General features: G+C 42.6%; 1 protein-coding gene across 1 annotated transcript in view; it reads right to left on the bottom strand.

Annotated features, from left to right (window-relative positions):
* Nucleotides 1–13,523, bottom strand: part of SLC17A1 (solute carrier family 17 member 1) — a gene marked incomplete at both ends in the record, with an annotated part of 61,392 nt that extends 47,869 nt beyond the window's left edge. Inside the window, 2 exons of the mRNA XM_079712686.1 lie at nucleotides 11,947–12,241; nucleotides 13,365–13,523. Of these exons, the coding sequence (XP_079568812.1) occupies nucleotides 11,947–12,241; nucleotides 13,365–13,523 (454 nt within the window). The remainder of the gene's footprint in view (nucleotides 1–11,946; nucleotides 12,242–13,364) is intronic.
* Nucleotides 13,524–16,987: the final 3,464 nt, after the last annotated feature.

The following is a 16,987-nucleotide window of genomic DNA, read 5'->3' as shown; positions in this document are numbered from 1 at the left end:
CGGGGAACTCTACTCAATACTCTGTAATGAACTGTATGGGAAAAGAATCTAAAAAAAGTGGATATATGTATATGTATAACTGATTCACTTTGTTGTACACCTGAAAATAACACAACATTGTAAATCAACTATACTCTAATAAAAAGTTTTTTTAAATGTTGAAAACCTTAACCCATTTGCCCAAGAGACTTTGATGTCTTGTCATATACAGCTGGATTTTTTTTTTCTTTTTCTGAAGTCTAGGTTCTGCTGATTTTCATCTGGCTATTCCAGGATGTTTGTGCTGTTTGTCCCGTCTGACACGAAGGCTGGCAATTTCTGACATTTTCTGGGAAGGGGCCCTTTTATTGATTGAAAGTCCCAGGTCAGCAGCTGTTTAATGTCCATGTTTTAAGCAAACAACCTTCCTATCTGGTGTCAATATCCCCAGTTCTAGGTACTGATTACCCAGGAGGGAACCATCATTCTATTTGCTGGCCCCAAAGCTTTACACTGCTCTGTCATACCCTTTGAAATTACTTCTGGATTCTAGAACTGGATTCTGTGTTTTCCTTATTAAGTTTTTAAGTTTAACGTTTTATTATGGAAAGTTTCAAATATAAAAAAAAAAAAGTAGACCAGTCTAATATAACCATGTACCCCTTAACCAGTTTCCACAATTTTCAATAATTGGCCATTCGAGTTTCCATATACCCAAAGGTTGTTTTCTGTATTATATCATGTCATTTCTCCTGCAAAAAGTACAGCATGACTACATAGTTCATTGGGACTTTTGAAAACGTAATATGCCATCAGCACATCTAATAAATAAATAACTCCTTAATATCATCTAATATCCAGTCATTATGAAAATTTTCCTAATTGCTTCAAGGTTATCCATTTATACTTGATTTATTTAAATGAAGATCCAAACAAGATCCACATATGACACTTAATTGTTATGGCTGACTTCCGGGTAAGATGGCGGAAGAGTAAGACGCGGAGATCACCTTCCTCCTCACGGATACACCAGAAATACAGCTACACGTGGAACAACTCCTACAGAACACCTACTGAACGCTGGCAGAAGACCCCAGACCTCCCAAAAGGCAAGAAACTCCCCACATACCTGGGTAGGGCAAAGCGGAGAGATTCCCGCACAGAGGATCGGTGCCGAGCGGCACTCACCAGCCCGAGAGGCTTGTCTGCTCGCCCGCCGGGGCGGGCGGCGCTGGAAGCTGAGGCTTGGGCTTCGGTCAGAGCGCAGGGAGAGGACTGGGGCTGGCGGCGAGAACTCAGCCTGAAGGGGGCTAATGTGCCACAGCTAGCCGGGAGGGAGTCCGGGAAAACTCTGGAGCTGCCGAAGAGGCAAGAGACTTGTTCTTCCCTCTTGGTTTCCTGCTGCGCGAGGAGAGGGGATTAAGAGCGCTGCTTAAAGGGGCTCCACAGACGGGCGCGAGTCGCGACTGAAAGCGCGGAGCCCAGTGACGGGCGTGGGACGCTGGGGCTGCTGCTGCCGCCGCCAAGAAGCCCGTGTGCGAGCGCAGGTCACTGTCCACACCGCCCTTCCGGGAGCCTGAGCAGCCCGCCACTGCCGGGGTCCCGGGATCCAGGGGCGGCTTCCCTGGGAGAACGCACGGCGCGCCTCGGGCTGGTGCAACGTCACGCCGACCTCTGCCGCTGCAGGCTCGCCCCGAACTCCGTGCCCCTCCCTCCCGCCCGGCCTGAGTGAGCCAGAGTTCCCGAAGAGGCTGCTCCTTTAACCCTTTCCTGTCTGAGCGAAGAACAGACGCCCTCCGGCGACCTACACGCAGAGGCGGGGCCAAATCCAAAGCTGAGACCCGGGAGCTGTGAGAACAAAGAAGAGAAAGGGAAACCTCTCCCAGCAGCCTCAGAAGCAGCGGATTAAAGCTCCACAATCAACTTGATGTACCCTGCATCTGTGGAATACATGAATAGACAACAAATCATCCCAAATTGAGGAGCCAGGAGTCAGTACTGTGCCTCTGAGGTGGGAGAGCCAACTTCAGGACACTGGTCCACAAGAGACCTCCCAGCTCCACATAATATCAAACGGCGAAAATCTTCCAGAGATCTCCATCTCAACACCAGCACCCAGCTTCACTCAACGACCAGCAAGCTACAGTGCTGGACACCCTATGCCAAACAACTAGCAAGACAGGAACACAACGCCACCCATTAGCAGAGAGGTGGCCTAAAATCATAAAAAGTCTGCAGACACCCCAAAACACACCACCAGACGTGGACCTGCCCACCAGAAAGACAAGATCCAGCCTCATCCACCAGAACACAGGCACTAGTCCCCTCGACCAGGAAACCTACACAACCCACTAAACCAACCTTAGCCACTGGGGACAGACACCAAAAACAACAGGAACTACGAACCTGCAGCCGGCAAAAAGGAGACCCCAAACACAGTAACATAAGCAAAATGAGAAGACAGAAAAACACACAGCAGGAGAAGGAGCAAGATAAAAACCCACCAGACCTAACAAATGAAGAGGTAATAGGCAGTCTATCTGAAAAAGAATTCAGAATAATGATAGTAAAGATGATCCAAAATCTTGGAAATAGAATAGACAAAATGCAAGAAACAGTTAACAAGGACCTAGTAGAACTAAAGATGAATCAAGCATCGATTAAAAACACAATAAATGAAATGAAAAATACTCTAGATGGGATCAATAGCAGAATAACTGAGGCAGAAGAACGGATAAGTGAGGTGGAAGATAAAATAGTGGAAATAACTAATGCAGAGCAAAATAAAGAGAAAAGAATGAAAAGAACAGAGGACAGTCTCAGAGACCTCTGGGACAACATTAAACGCACCAACATTCGAATTATAGGGGTTCCAGAAGAAGAAGAGAAAAAGAAAGGGACTGAGAAAATATTTGAAGAGATTATAGTTGAAAACTTCCCTAATATGGGAAAGGAAATAGTTAATCAAGTCCAAGAAGCACAGAGAGTCCCATACAGAATAAATCCAAGGAGAAATACGCCAAGACACATATTAATCAAACTGTCAAAAATTAAACACAAAGAAATCATATTAAAAGCAGCAAGGGAAAAACAACAAATAACACACAAGGGAATCCCCATCAGGATAACAGCTGATCTCTCAGCAGAAACTCTACAAGCCAGAAGGGAGTGGCAGGACATAATTAAAGTGATGAAGGAGAGAAACCTGCAACCAAGATTACTCTACCCAGCAAGGATCTCATTCAGATTTGATGGAGAAATTAAAACCTTTACAGACAAGCAAAAGCTGAGAGAGTTCAGCACCACCAAACCAGCTTTACAACAAATGCTAAAGGAACTTCTCTAGGCAAGAAACACAACAGAAGGAAAAGACCTACAATAACGAACCCAAAACAATTAAGAAAATGGGAATAGGAACATACATATCGATAATTACCTTAAATGTAAATGGACTAAACGCTCCCACCAAAAGACACAGATTGGCTGAATGGATACAAAAACAAGACCCATATATATGCTGTCTACAAGAGACCCACTTCAGACCTAGAGACACATACAGACTGAAAGTAAGGGGATGGAAAAAGATATTCCATGCAAATGGAAACCAAAAGAAAGCTGGAGTAGCAATTCTCATATCAGACAAAATAGACTTTAAAATAAAGACTACTAGAAGAGACAAAGAAGGACACTACATAATGATCAAGGGATCGATCCAAGAAGAAGATATAACAATTGTAAATATTTATGCACCCAACATAGGAGCACCTCAATACATAAGGCAAACACTAACAGCCATAAAAGGAGAAATCGACAGTAACACAATCATAGTAGGGGACTTTAACACCCCACTTTCACCAATGGACAGATCATCCAAAATGAAAATAAATAAGGAAACACAAGCTTTAAATGATACATTAAACAAGATGGACTTAATTGATATTTATAGGACATTCCATCCAAAAACAACAGAATACACATTTTTCTCAAGTGCTCATGGAACATTCTCCAGGATAGATCATATCTTGGGTCACAAATCAAGCCTTGGTAAATTTAAGAAAATTGAAATTGTATCAAGTATCTTTTCCGACCACAATGCTATGAGACTAGATATCAATTACAGGAAAAGAGCTATAAAAAATACAAACACATGGAGGCTAAACAATACATTACTTAATAACGAAGTGATCACTGAAGAAATCAAAGAGGAAATAAAAAAATACCTAGAAACAAATGACAATGGAGACACGACGACCCAAAACCTATGGGATGCAGCAAAAGCAGTTCTAAGAGGGAAGTTTATAGCAATACAATCCCACCTTAAGAAACAGGAAATATCTCGACTAAACAACCTAACCTTGCACCTAAAGCAATTAGAGAAAGAAGAACAAAAACATCCCAAAGTTAGCAGAAGGAAAGAAATCATAAAAATCAGATCAGAAATAAATGAAAAAGAAATGAAGGAAACAATAGCAAAGATCAATAAAACTAAAAGCTGGTTCTTTGAGAAGATAAACAAAATTGATAAACCATTAGCCAGACTCATCAAGAAAAAAAGGGAGAAGACTCAAATCAATAGAATTAGAAATGAAAAAGGAGAAGTAACAACTGACACTGCAGAAATACAAAAGATCGTGAGAGATTACTATAAGCAACTCTATGCCAATAAAATGGACAACCTGGAAGAAATGGACAAATTCTTAGAAATGCACAACCTGCCAAGACTGAATCAGGAAGAAATAGAACATATGAACAGACCAATCACAAGCACTGAAATTGAAACTGTGATAAAAAATCTTCCAACAAACAAAAGCCCAGGACCAGATGGCTTCACAGGCGAATTCTATCAAGCATTTAGAGAAGAGCTAACGCCTATCCTTCTCAAACTCTTCCAAAATATAGCAGAGGGAGGAACACTCCCAAACTCATTCTACGAGGCCACCATCACCTTGATACCAAAACCAGACAAGGATGTCACAAAGAAAGAAAACTACAGGCCAATATCACTGATGAACATAGATGCAAAAATCCTCAACAAAATACTAGCAAACAGAATCCAACAGCACATTAAAAGGATCATACACCATGATCAAGTGGGGTTTATCCCAGGAATGCAAGGATTCTTCAATATACGCAAATCAATCAACGTGATACACCATATTAACAAATTGAAGGAGAAAAACCATATGATCATCTCAATAGATGCAGAGAAAGCTTTCGACAAAATTCAACACCCATTCATGATAAAAACCCTGCAGAAAGTAGGCATAGAGGGAACTTTCCTCAACATAATAAAGGCCATATATGACAAACCCACAGCCAGCATCGTCCTCAATGGTGAAAAACTGAAACCATTTCCACTAAGATCAGGAACAAGACAAGGTTGCCCACTCTCACCACTCTTATTCAACATAGTTTTGGAAGTTTTAGCCACAGCAATCAGAGAAGAAAAGCAAATAAAAGGAATCCAAATTGGAAAAGAAGAAGTAAAGCTGTCACTGTTTGCAGATGACATGATACTATACATAGAGAATCCTAAAGATGCTACCAGAAAACTACTAGAGCTAATCAATGAATTTGGTAAAGTTGCAGGATACAAAATTAATGCACAGAAATCTCTGGCATTCCTATATACTAATGATGAAAAATCTGAAAGTGAAATCAAGGAAACACTCCCATTTACCATTGCAACAAAAAGAATAAAATATCTAGGAATAAACCTACCTAAGGAGACAAAAGACCTGTATGCAGAAAATTATAAGACACTGATGAAAGAAATTAAAGATGATACAAATAGATGGAGAGATGTACCATGTTCTTGGATTGGAAGAATCAACATTGTGAAAATGACTCTACTACCCAAAGCAATCTACAGATTCAATGTAATCCCTATCAAAATACCACTGGCATTTTTCACAGAACTAGAACAAAAAATTTCACAATTTGTATGGAAACACAAAAGACCCCGAATAGCCAAAGCAATCTTGAGAACGAAAAATGGGGCTGGAGGAATCAGGCTCCCTGACTTCAGACTATACTACAAAGCTGCAGTAATCAAGACAGTATGGTACTGGCACAGAAACAGAAAGATAGATCAATGGAACAGGATAGAAAGCCCAGAGATAAACCCACGGACATATGGTCACCTTATCTTTGATAAAGGAGGCAGGAATGTACAGTGGAGAAAGGACAGTCTCTTCAATAAGTGGTGTTGGGAAAACTGGACAGGGACATGTAAAAGTATGAGATTCGATCACTCCCTAACACCATACACAAAAATAAGCTCAAAATGGATTAAAGACCTAAATGTAAGGCCAGACACTATCAAACTCTTAGAGGAAAACATAGGCAGAACACTCTATGACATAAATCACAGCAAGATCCTTTTTGACCCACCTCCTAGAGAAATGGAAATAAAGACAAAAATAAACACATGGGACCTAATGAAACTTAAAAGCTTTTGCACAGCAAAGGAAACCATAAACAAGACCAAAAGACAACCCTCAGAGTGGGAGAAAATATTTGCAAATGAAGCAACTGACAAAGGATTAATCTCCAAAATTTATAAGCAGCTCATGCAGCTCAATAACAAAAAAACAAACAACCCAATCCAAAAATGGGCAGAAGACCTAAATAGACATTTCTCCACAGAAGATATACAGACTGCCAACAAACACATGAAAGGATGCTCAACATCTTTACTAATTAGAGAAATGCAAATCAAAACTACAATGAGATATCATCTCACGCCAGTCAGAATGGCCATCATCAAAAAATCTAGAAACAATAAATGCTGGAGAGGGTGTGGAAAAAAGGGAACACTCTTGCACTGCTGGTGGGAATGTGAATTGGTACAGCCACTATGGAGAACGGTATGGAGGTTCCTTAAAAAACTACAAATAGAACTACCATATGACCCTGCAATCCCACTACTGGGCATATACCCTGAGAAAACCATAATTCAAAAAGAGACATGTACCAAAATGTTCATAGCAGCCCTATTTACAATAGCCCGGAGATGGAAACAACCTAAGTGTCCATCATCGGATGAATGGGTAAAGAAGATGTGGCACATACATACAATGGAATATTACTCAGCCATAAAAGGAAATGAAATTGAACTATTTGTAATGAGGTGGATGGACCTAGAGTCTGTCATACAGAGTGAAGTAAGTCAGAAAGAGAAAGACAAATACTGTATGCTGACACATATATATGGAATTTAAGAAAAAAAAAAGGTCATGAAGAACATAGGGGTAAGACAGGAATAAAGACACAGACCTACTAGAGAATGGACTTGAGGATATGGGGAGGGGGAAGGGTAAGCTGTGACAAAGTGAAAGAGCGGCATGGACATATATACACTACCAAACGTAAGGTAGATAGCTAGTGGGAAGCAGCCTCATAGCACAGGGAGATCAGCTCGGTGCTTTGTGACCGCCTGGAGGGGTGGGATAGGGAGGGTGGGAGGGAGACGCAAAAGGGAGGGGATATGGGAACATATGTATACATATAACTGATTAAATTTGTGATAAAGCAAAAAATAAAAATAAAAAAAAAAAAAAATAAAAAAAAAAAAAAAAAAAAAAAAAAAAAAAAATTGTTATGGCTCTCGGCTCTCTTTAATTTCATAACAATTCCTCCCCCTATTTTCTACTTGCTGTTATTTAAAACAACAATAATACAAGAGTCATTTGCAGAATGACTCATAATTGATTTGGCTAATTGCTTCCTGTGTCATTTGATATATTTCTTTATGCCCTTAATCCTGGGAACTACTAAGTATATAGAGAGACTTGGTTAGATTCAGGACAAGAATACTTCGTAGGGGTGCTGGATGTTTTCACCATAGCAGGTTGTCTCACTTTTCATAAGACTGATCAGGGGGTTCAGATATTCTCTGACTTATCCACTAATAAAGTATTTAACCTTTCACCTGTGATTTTAGCTGTTGTTAATGTTACCTAGAACTGTTATTTCATTAGAAGTTGCAAAATGGTGATTTTGTAATTCTATCATGCCTTCATTTATGAGCTGGAATTTTCTACAAAACAGGAATTATACCTAATCAAATATTTGGTTACCCTTAAATACAGATTTAATAGGAAAGTCAGGATAAATACTTTATAAAATTCCAGAATAATAATTTAGTGCCTTAGCAAAGATGACCAAGTAAAATTATGACCTCATGGAATTTGATGTGTTTCAATCCGTCACAGTCCTTACTCTATTTTGATTCTCAGATTGTCTCCTCTTTGGCCAACAAGAGTCCCTTCAAGCTGGCTTCTATGTCATTATGGCATGACCCTAATGATCTTGGTTAGCTTCCTTATTTTCTAGCACAAATTATATTCTAGGGTCCCCAAATATTTTCTCTTCCCAGACCTGGACTTTAAGGAGTGCTGGTTCCTTTCAGAAAGAAATAACATTTGGAGACCACACACTGGGCACTGGGGTGTTCATTGCATCTAGGCCTTTTCAGTGGAAGAATTTGGAAACAGTTTTTAAGAGAAAAATCATAAATTCTAATATTTCCAATTCAAATTGAATGTTAGAGTGATTTCTTTTAAAGTTCGTTAATTTTATACTCTTGCATTTTCCCCTTATGTTGAACGTCTTAGTTAATATAATTACTTTTCTTGCTTTATTATAATATACCCATATTAACATCAAAATAACACTAATATTATTACCAAAATAAATTTGTTGCCTCTCCTAGAAGCAGACCTTGACATTAAGATTCCTGTAAAAGTGATTTAATAGGCAGTATTTTCAGAAAAACAATGAAAACAGCAGGGAAGGAGAGAAGTGGGCAGAAAAAGAAAGGAGAGCAAATAAGTGTGCGGTAACAAGCTAAATCTGGAGGAAGGCAATTTTGGGTTCATTCTGCGAGGGAGCAGTGGGCACAGCCTTGACCATACCTCAGAGTTTTCCTAACCAAAGCTAAAGGAGTTGGAGTATGTATATGCCAGCACCCATTAATCCCTGGCTAAGGGCTGCCTCTGAGAGGTCCTCACTCCCCAGACAATTTTACCTTTCAGTGAGCACAGATCAAGTAGGTTCCAGCAGCCCAAGGACAGCCCTCAAACCAAGTGATGGGTGTGCTGGCTGTTGCCAGTGAAGGCACAAGGGGAATTGGTGTGCTCCAAAATATAAAGGACCCCAGGAGATAAGGGCAGGGCACCAACAGCTTCTGTTATCCTTCACACTCTTCAGTTCCATTCTCTCTTCACATTAAGTTCATAGCACTGATTCTTCAGGAAGAAAAGATTAATGAAACATTTATACCCCTGCTGCTGTAATCAGCCCCAGGGACTTAACTGATATTCATGATCTTTCTTCATCTACCCATTACAGGTCTCCTCTCTTGGCCAACACTTTTGCTGCTTTGGGTTGCCTGCAGAGTGGGGTAACCCAGTACTTCATCTCTGAAGGTTTGATGTCATAACTTTGATGTAGGTGCTGTAATTACCTTTTCATAGTTAAAATGGACGTGGGATTCCCTGAGCTCTGGACATACTTGTCCCTGTCCCTATTATGTGGTAGCAACCAACCATCTCATAATGATCAGGGTTAAATACTCCTGGCCAGTATGGCAACTTTTCTTTTCTTTTTTTTTTTTTTTTTTTGTGGTACGCAGGCCTCTCACTGTTGTGGCCTCTCCCGTTGCGGAGCACAGGCTCTGGACGCGCAGGCCCAGCGGCCATGGGTCACGGGCCCAGCCTCTCCGCGGCATGTGGGATCTTCCCGGACCGGGGCACGAACCCGTGTCCCCTGCATCGGCAGGCGGACTCCCAACCACTGCACCACCAGGGAAGCCCGCGATTTCTTCCTTTCACTCTCGGTCTACCAGCAAGAGGATACCAACATGACAAGTCAGTATTCATAGTTTTAGGCTTATTGGAAGCCTTACTAAGCCCGTTCCTGGAAGCATTCCTCTCTTCTGGGAACTAGGACTTCTATACATGCTGAAAATAAAGTTGTTCTATTAAAAATATGTCATCTGGCACAACACACACAATTAAGACTACCATTGGATTAAGTGTATGGTAATCCTTCATCTTCTGTTACAATCCATTTTTGCTGGGGCCACAAAATGGTGAGTTGAATGGGAATATGATAGAGGCCATCATCCTAGCATCCTATAAATCATTTAAAATGGCATTACTCTCTGCCATTCCACCTGGCATGCAGTATTGCTTTTGAGTTACTAATTTTCCACGAGTGGACCATTTCAGGCATCCCATTTAGGCTTATATAACGTTAAGTCCTGAGTCACAGCATTGTATCCCCATATTGACAAAGTCTCCCTTATCCAGTCTTACATTCTGCCCCCAAACCCTGATCCCGTATTCCAGACACACTCTCCTTATTCCTGACACTTTATTGGTGAAAAATCCCTTCCCTCCCTTAGTGGGACCAGTACTATACCAGTTAGGACATACTAAGACCTGACCTAGTTATTTGTCTAGCATTAGGTTTATTATTTGTCAGATATTAGAGGAAACTATAACAGAAACTGACCAAGTAAGCTTTTTCTTGCAAGGCATCTGTATCAACTGTGCTTTCTATGTGGTCTTCAGACAAACAGGCTGTTATCTGCCAGCACCAGGTATGGCAACTCCTGCAGGATAAGTTTCAGGTTTACCCAAAACTTGTCTTTAGTATAAGATAATTTTTGTGCCTTTAAATCCAGTCTTCTTTGTGTTTCTGCTAGTCTGACCATCAAATCCTGAGTCTGATCTTCAGAACAGGTCTTCCTTCTGGCTATTGGAGATTGTGGTATCCTTAAATGCTGCCAGGGAGATTTTCTGACTTTCATATCATGCTCTGATGTAATTCTCCTGCTTGAGTCCCTCAGTGGTACTGACCATCAAAGAGCCAGCTTCGAAGTTGTTATAATTGCTATTTCCCCATAGCTCTCAACACTAGAAGTATTAACAAAGCCAGTGCATGTCCTTTCACCAGTATCCTATTTCCCATCCTAGTGTTCCACAGGAGAGGGTCTTAGTAATCATACTGCTACAGTAGGCCAGGATTATTACCACTGTCCTTACTAACATCAAGAGGGTCCTTGTGCCATCTGGCCTATGAGTGATTTAACTCCAGAAGTCTACCCTGAGAGTCTGCATCCTAGGTTCCCTTGCAGAAACAACTGTCTTAGATCAAATTCTCAAGAACCAGATCCTGAAATGAGGATTCCTGTGAAAATGATCTGTTAGGACACATTCCCAGGAGAAGAGAAGATCTAGAAGGGATATCGAGTAAGGTCCAGATCAATTCTTAGGAGTTTGGGAGACAGTGTAGGTTTTGCCTCAGAGATGTCCCCAGTAGGAGCAAGGGAGCTGGAGTATTTATATCTCTATGGTGATGAATTATTGGCTTCCTGTTCCCAGGAGGACATAAATTCCCAGGCACATTCATGCCGGCAGGCAAAACAGGCTCCTATAACCCAATAAGGCAAATAGGTGCCAGGTGTTGGGAATGAAATCTCACTGCAAATTGGTATGTAGTTCTGGCAAAGGGAACTGAGAATGTGTACTGCAGTTACTTACTAATTGAAAGACTTCTTAATTTTTGATGGGAAAGAAACTCTACATTGATTTTTTTTTTTAAGCACACATACAGCTAAGGTAGAGATTGTCTCAGGATGAACCTAAGCTGTTTTTATTGATAATAATCAGTAAAATCCAAATATGCTTGGTTTATGGAGGAATCCGGTGGGAATCTCTTCATAAGTGACTAAAGACCCCCTGGGAATGAGGAAAATTGGGAAAAAACCTGACCCAAAGGGATGATGAAGGCAGGCACACAATTTCAATATTGCTGATTCAGTAACAATTGCATAGGAAATAAAGAGAGGCAATTACTGGGAGAGAAAAAGTGAGTGTGGTTCAGCCCCTCAGACTTTGAGGGAAGAGGGTTCCGAGGGGTTTGCAGGTAAAAACTAAAGGAGCAATTTTACCAGACCTTCTTGAAGACATAGTGCACAAGGTAGTTCTGCTTGGAAACTCATATGATGAAGTGGAATAGGACGATTGGAAGACACTGGCTGGGCTGCACCCCTCAGGCCTGCAGGCCCTGTACTTGCCCATCCTCGAGACCGAGGAAAGAGCCTGGAGTCAGTGACAGAGACATCAATGGAGTAATGGATAGGGAATCTTACATGTTTGAAGCAAGGTCCTGGAGTGGCACCATGTGGGGCGAAAGGCAGGCAGGACATGACAGCAGTCTTCGATGCGGGGGTGGGGCGGGGAGGTGGAGGCTACCATTTATAGGGGATTTGACATCACGTTGGCTCATCAGCTACCAAGGGAAACCAGGAGTGGGGGCACTTTCCTCCCAGCCCCTCAGGTTAACAGCCATCAGGAGGGCAGATGTTTCCCTTTAATAAACTAGCAGGTGGAGCCATTCTGGCCTAAGGGGCAAAGGGGAAAGCATGTTCATGTGGGGAATTGATGTCAGGTTGGTTCATCAGTTACCAGGAAAACCAGCAAAGGGGCACACCCCTCACGGCCCCTTTGTTAACTTATTATGATGGAGATGTCCTGATTTAAAGCTAGAACAATCATTAGCTGGGGCCGGGGCAAGTATGTAGGAAGGTCAGTCATGTGAGTAGGGTGTAGGTGAAGCAGGCACTGGATGAGCAGGGGATGGGCAGAGAGCAAGAGAACAGCCATCTTGAGCAGCCTCCATATACTCCACCCCTATACACCCCGCATGACCCTTACAATCTTGCCCCCCCACCTTCCGCATTGTCCCCTCAGACTTTGAGGAGTGAGGGGTATGGGGGGTCAGGTATACAGAGGTGAACTGCAACCAGCTACCACAAATGCAATACAGACATCAGCAGCTAAAGAGTATCAGGAGGCCAAGAGGTGGGCAAACTTATGGAGTCAGGTGCTTATCGGGTCATGGAGGGGCCAGAGGAGGACCATGATGGCATCTCCCTGTAGACCCAGCCATCAAACTCATTTCACAGTGAGGCCACTGTTGTTGCCCAGTCTGTGAACAGATTCCCTCTGCTCAGACTAGGGGTGAAATGTAAAGTGTTTAACAGGTACAATACAGGGAAGATGATGACCATTGAGCAAAATACAAGCAGTAACAGCATTCTGAGATACCACCACCCCTGCCCGTGGTTTCTGTCCTGGCCTGCAGGACCCCACGGCCTGTCTACCCTCAGTCCCCACAGCCAGGGCCGAATACTGGAGAGGCCATAGAACAGACTGCAGGGTTAGTGTCATGGTGCCCTTCTCCAGTAGGGGGCCCGGCTTAATTACCTTAGTCCTCTTAGGTGGGGCTGGGTAGGAGACAGGTGAAACCTCTTAAGTCCCTTTCTAATCCTCTTCCCCACGAGGCAACAAACCCAAACCACAGAGACTCACCTGCCAGCCCCAGGGCCATGTTATAATGTGTTCCCCTCGGGGTAGAGCCTGCGGCGAGGGCAAAAGTGAGTTATCGTCCTGGCCAGCAGTTGGCAACGGTCCTTCAGTGGTCAACAGTTGAACCTGAATGGCGTGGACTAGCGACCTCTGGGTTAACATGGCGTTAGCCCTGGGACGATCGCTCCTGGGATGTGTCCACACGTTGAAGGAACGTGTTTCCCGTCTCAGTTGTTGTTGAAGCAGCTCATTCACCGCCCAGCAGCAGTGGGGTTGTGAGGCGGGGGGAGATGCCGGTGTGTGTCATTCTTGTCGGCCCATTCCTGAACTTCATTTCCGACAAAGTGGATCCCTTGGTCACTACTGATGTCCATGGGGGTCCTATAGTTCACACATAGCTCTTCTAGACCCCAAACAGTGGCTTATTCACCAGCCATCTCCGTGCAATCAGGTGAGTCATTAGCACAGGGCTGCTACTTTTAAACTAGAAAGGGACTCTGAGGTTAACAGGATATCATCAATATAATGGAGAGAGCAAGATACCTCCCACGTCAGACAGCTGCTACAGGCCCCCGCACGCGAGTGGACAGCCACGTCTTTCCCCGCAACTTTCCATTCCTCGTCCTTATTTCCCAACATCGTGGCGCTCACAGGAGTTTCCCTGGCCTTCTGGCTGACTTACCAGTCTGCACCCCGCAGGCCTGCGAGCCTTGTAGTTGCCCGGCCTCAAGACCGAAGAAATAGCTTGGAGACAGCGACAGAGACATCAATGGCTTACTGGACAGGGGAACTTACATGTCTGAAACCAGGTCCTGGAGCAGCACCCCACTGTGTGCAGCGGCCAGCCTGCAGGACATGGCAGCAGCCTTCGCCATGGAGGGGGTGGGCGTGGAGAGGCTACCATTTATAGGGGGAATGATGTCAGCTTGGCTCATCAGTTACCAGGGAAACCAGCAGCTGAGGCACGTCCCTCACAGCCCCTCAGGTTAACGACCATATTGAGGACAGCTGTTTCCCTTTCATAAACTAGCAGGAAGCCATTCTGGCCTAAGGGGCAGGGGGAAAACAAGTTCCTGTGAGTAGGGTGTAGGTGAAGCAGGTGTAGGTCAAGCAGGAGATGTACAGAGAGCAAGAGAACAGCCATCCTGAGTGGCCTGAGCGTACACTGGTGCTTCAGTTCAGTTCACTAGATATTCATTATGTGCTTACTTTGAAGACTCAGAGAAGCATGGTACAGCCATGTCAGGGCCTTCAGCAGTCAGTCATATCCCTATAGTACTCTCAGTGACAAGATTAAGAACCTAGCAAGAGGGAAGGGATGTGGGAACAGATGTATATGTATGACTGATTCACTTTGTTATAAAGCAGAAACTAAAAAAAAAAAAAGAACCTGTCATTTGCATGGGCTGTTTCCAAGCTTCCGGTGGAGGGGGACAGGGCACTAGAAATGTGTTCACATAGTCTTAGGTGTTTGAAAATTTTAACCAGTTTTAACCACAATTGTGTAAGGCCACTATCCATCACCATTCTGTTGGACTCCCTCTAGTGATGGGTGATGAAGTAATGGAGGGGATGGTTTAATATTGCTAAGGCAAAGCTTAAGTGGGAATATACTTAATTTGGGCTAAAAATTAGGCTACATTTATGTGGTTTGGGTCAAAAATGGATAGAGTTAAATTACTGCTAGCTAATCTGGTATAGGAACAGCTTCCTGGGATACTTATTATATCATCCACGATGACTACTCATGTGTGTAATGGAATTTACAAATAATGAAAAGGAGTGAATCAAATGAACATATTGGAAATGGTTTTAAATTTCTTGTTGGTTTGACACCAAATATTGACATAGCAATGATAATACAAAACTCATGATAATAAGTCCCTCACTGGGATTCTCAGAAAGATTTGAGCTTTATTGGAGGGTGAAGTCTTGGTAGGAGCAGGTTGTTGCTGGAGTCAGATCAGTGCAATCTTTTCCCTGTAAGTGTGAATCATTTCCCCCCACTTCTGCCCCAGGTTGGTGTTGCCTGGGGAAAAAAAAGTTTCACAATACATGTCATTAGTTTTTGAATATCACCTGTAAATTTCTGATCTTAATAAAGTAGCTCAGTAGTTTTACACTTAGAAGCTCGCTCCTTGTATCATGTAAATTATGCCTACTTAAAAATTCACGTTAAAAAAAATTCACGTTAAAACTACTATAAGAAAGACGTACTAGAGGCTGTGTGTATGCCTGGTAATGAATTGTTTGCACACAGAGTGATGAGAAGGGAGATCAGAGTGTATAGGCTGAAGGCAAGGATACAGAATACAAACAAAAATCCATCCTCAGTCAGCACATCTCTGGTCATGTATGTGCTCAAATGGGGAGGCCAGATGGCTGAAGCCTTTATGGAGGACACTGGTCACTTCTGCCCAAATGACCCAAATTGAAGAATTCAGAAATGATAAAGGTGAGCACATATGAACAGCAGAAGGGTAAGACTCTCTTGCCCTTGATTGGAACAATTCTAAGACCTAGTTTCTGAGAAGAGACCTCCTCCATAAGGTTGAGTCAGACCTCGATGGCTGACCTACCCTTATGTGGCCTTCCTGCTTTCTGATTCAGAGTTTACTCTGGTGGTGAAATAGCAACTAATGGAATGTGTGTGCAGAAGGACCAGCAGGTTGATGGGCACTTAGTTCTGGGGTGAGACTCGAGCTAATGGGGACCAGCAGATGAAACTTATAGCTCACAGTAAACGGTCTTTGATAGCAACCCAGCAGGATAAAATGATGAAGTGCTCAGTGCAACATCAACAATGTATTTGAAGAACAACAGAAATATCAGTCTTGATTAACATTTATATCAATCTATACAATGGAATTTTGGCTGCTGTAAAATTCTTGCCCCTAACACAAATAGCATTTGAGGAAGCCATTTAACTTTCTGGCCCTTCGATCTCTTCCCTGTGAGGAAATGGAAATAATTTCTTAATCCATAAGGTTGTGAAGATTTAATAAAATATTTTATATTAAATTTTATAATTTTTTGATAGCTAGTAGCTATTCCTGATCCAAGTAAAATATACTTTTAAGGGGCAGTTTAGCGTAGAAGTTTCAGGCACACATTCTTCAGTCAGACTGCCTCAGATTGAATCTCAGTTCTGCTACTCACTGTTGTGACCCTGGACAAGAAACTTAACCATTCTGCAACTTTTAGAAAAGGTCCACTACTGTTATTACTCAAGAAAAATCAATTCCCTTTTCTTGAAATACTCTGACTCACAGAGGCTGCTGCAAATACTGGGTTGTACTGGAGATCAGCACACACACACCCTTTTGCCCTATTGTACTCATACCTGTGGGTTCATCTAGAGCCAAGGAAGAGGAAGAACAGTTCTCATGAAATCACAAATTCTACAATGGCTGTGCTGAAATCATGTCCTGTCAAATAATGTGCTGTCATATGCAACCAACACCCCATGTGTTGACAAATGAATAAATCAACATGATATGCTTCCAAGTGGGCTTACTTCCTCTTGCATGCTGTCATATGCACAAGGTACAACATGGGCTTTTTTCACACACTGCTAAGCAATTCTCCAGTTTCAATGGACACTGACCAGGCGTCTTACAATTTAA

This window comes from Hyperoodon ampullatus (genome assembly GCF_949752795.1).
Source record: "Hyperoodon ampullatus genome assembly, chromosome: 10".
NCBI classification, from domain to species: Eukaryota; Metazoa; Chordata; class Mammalia; order Artiodactyla; family Ziphiidae; genus Hyperoodon; species Hyperoodon ampullatus.
The sequence above is the reverse complement of the archived record's forward strand: the minus strand, read 5'-3'. Positions and strand labels throughout refer to the sequence as shown.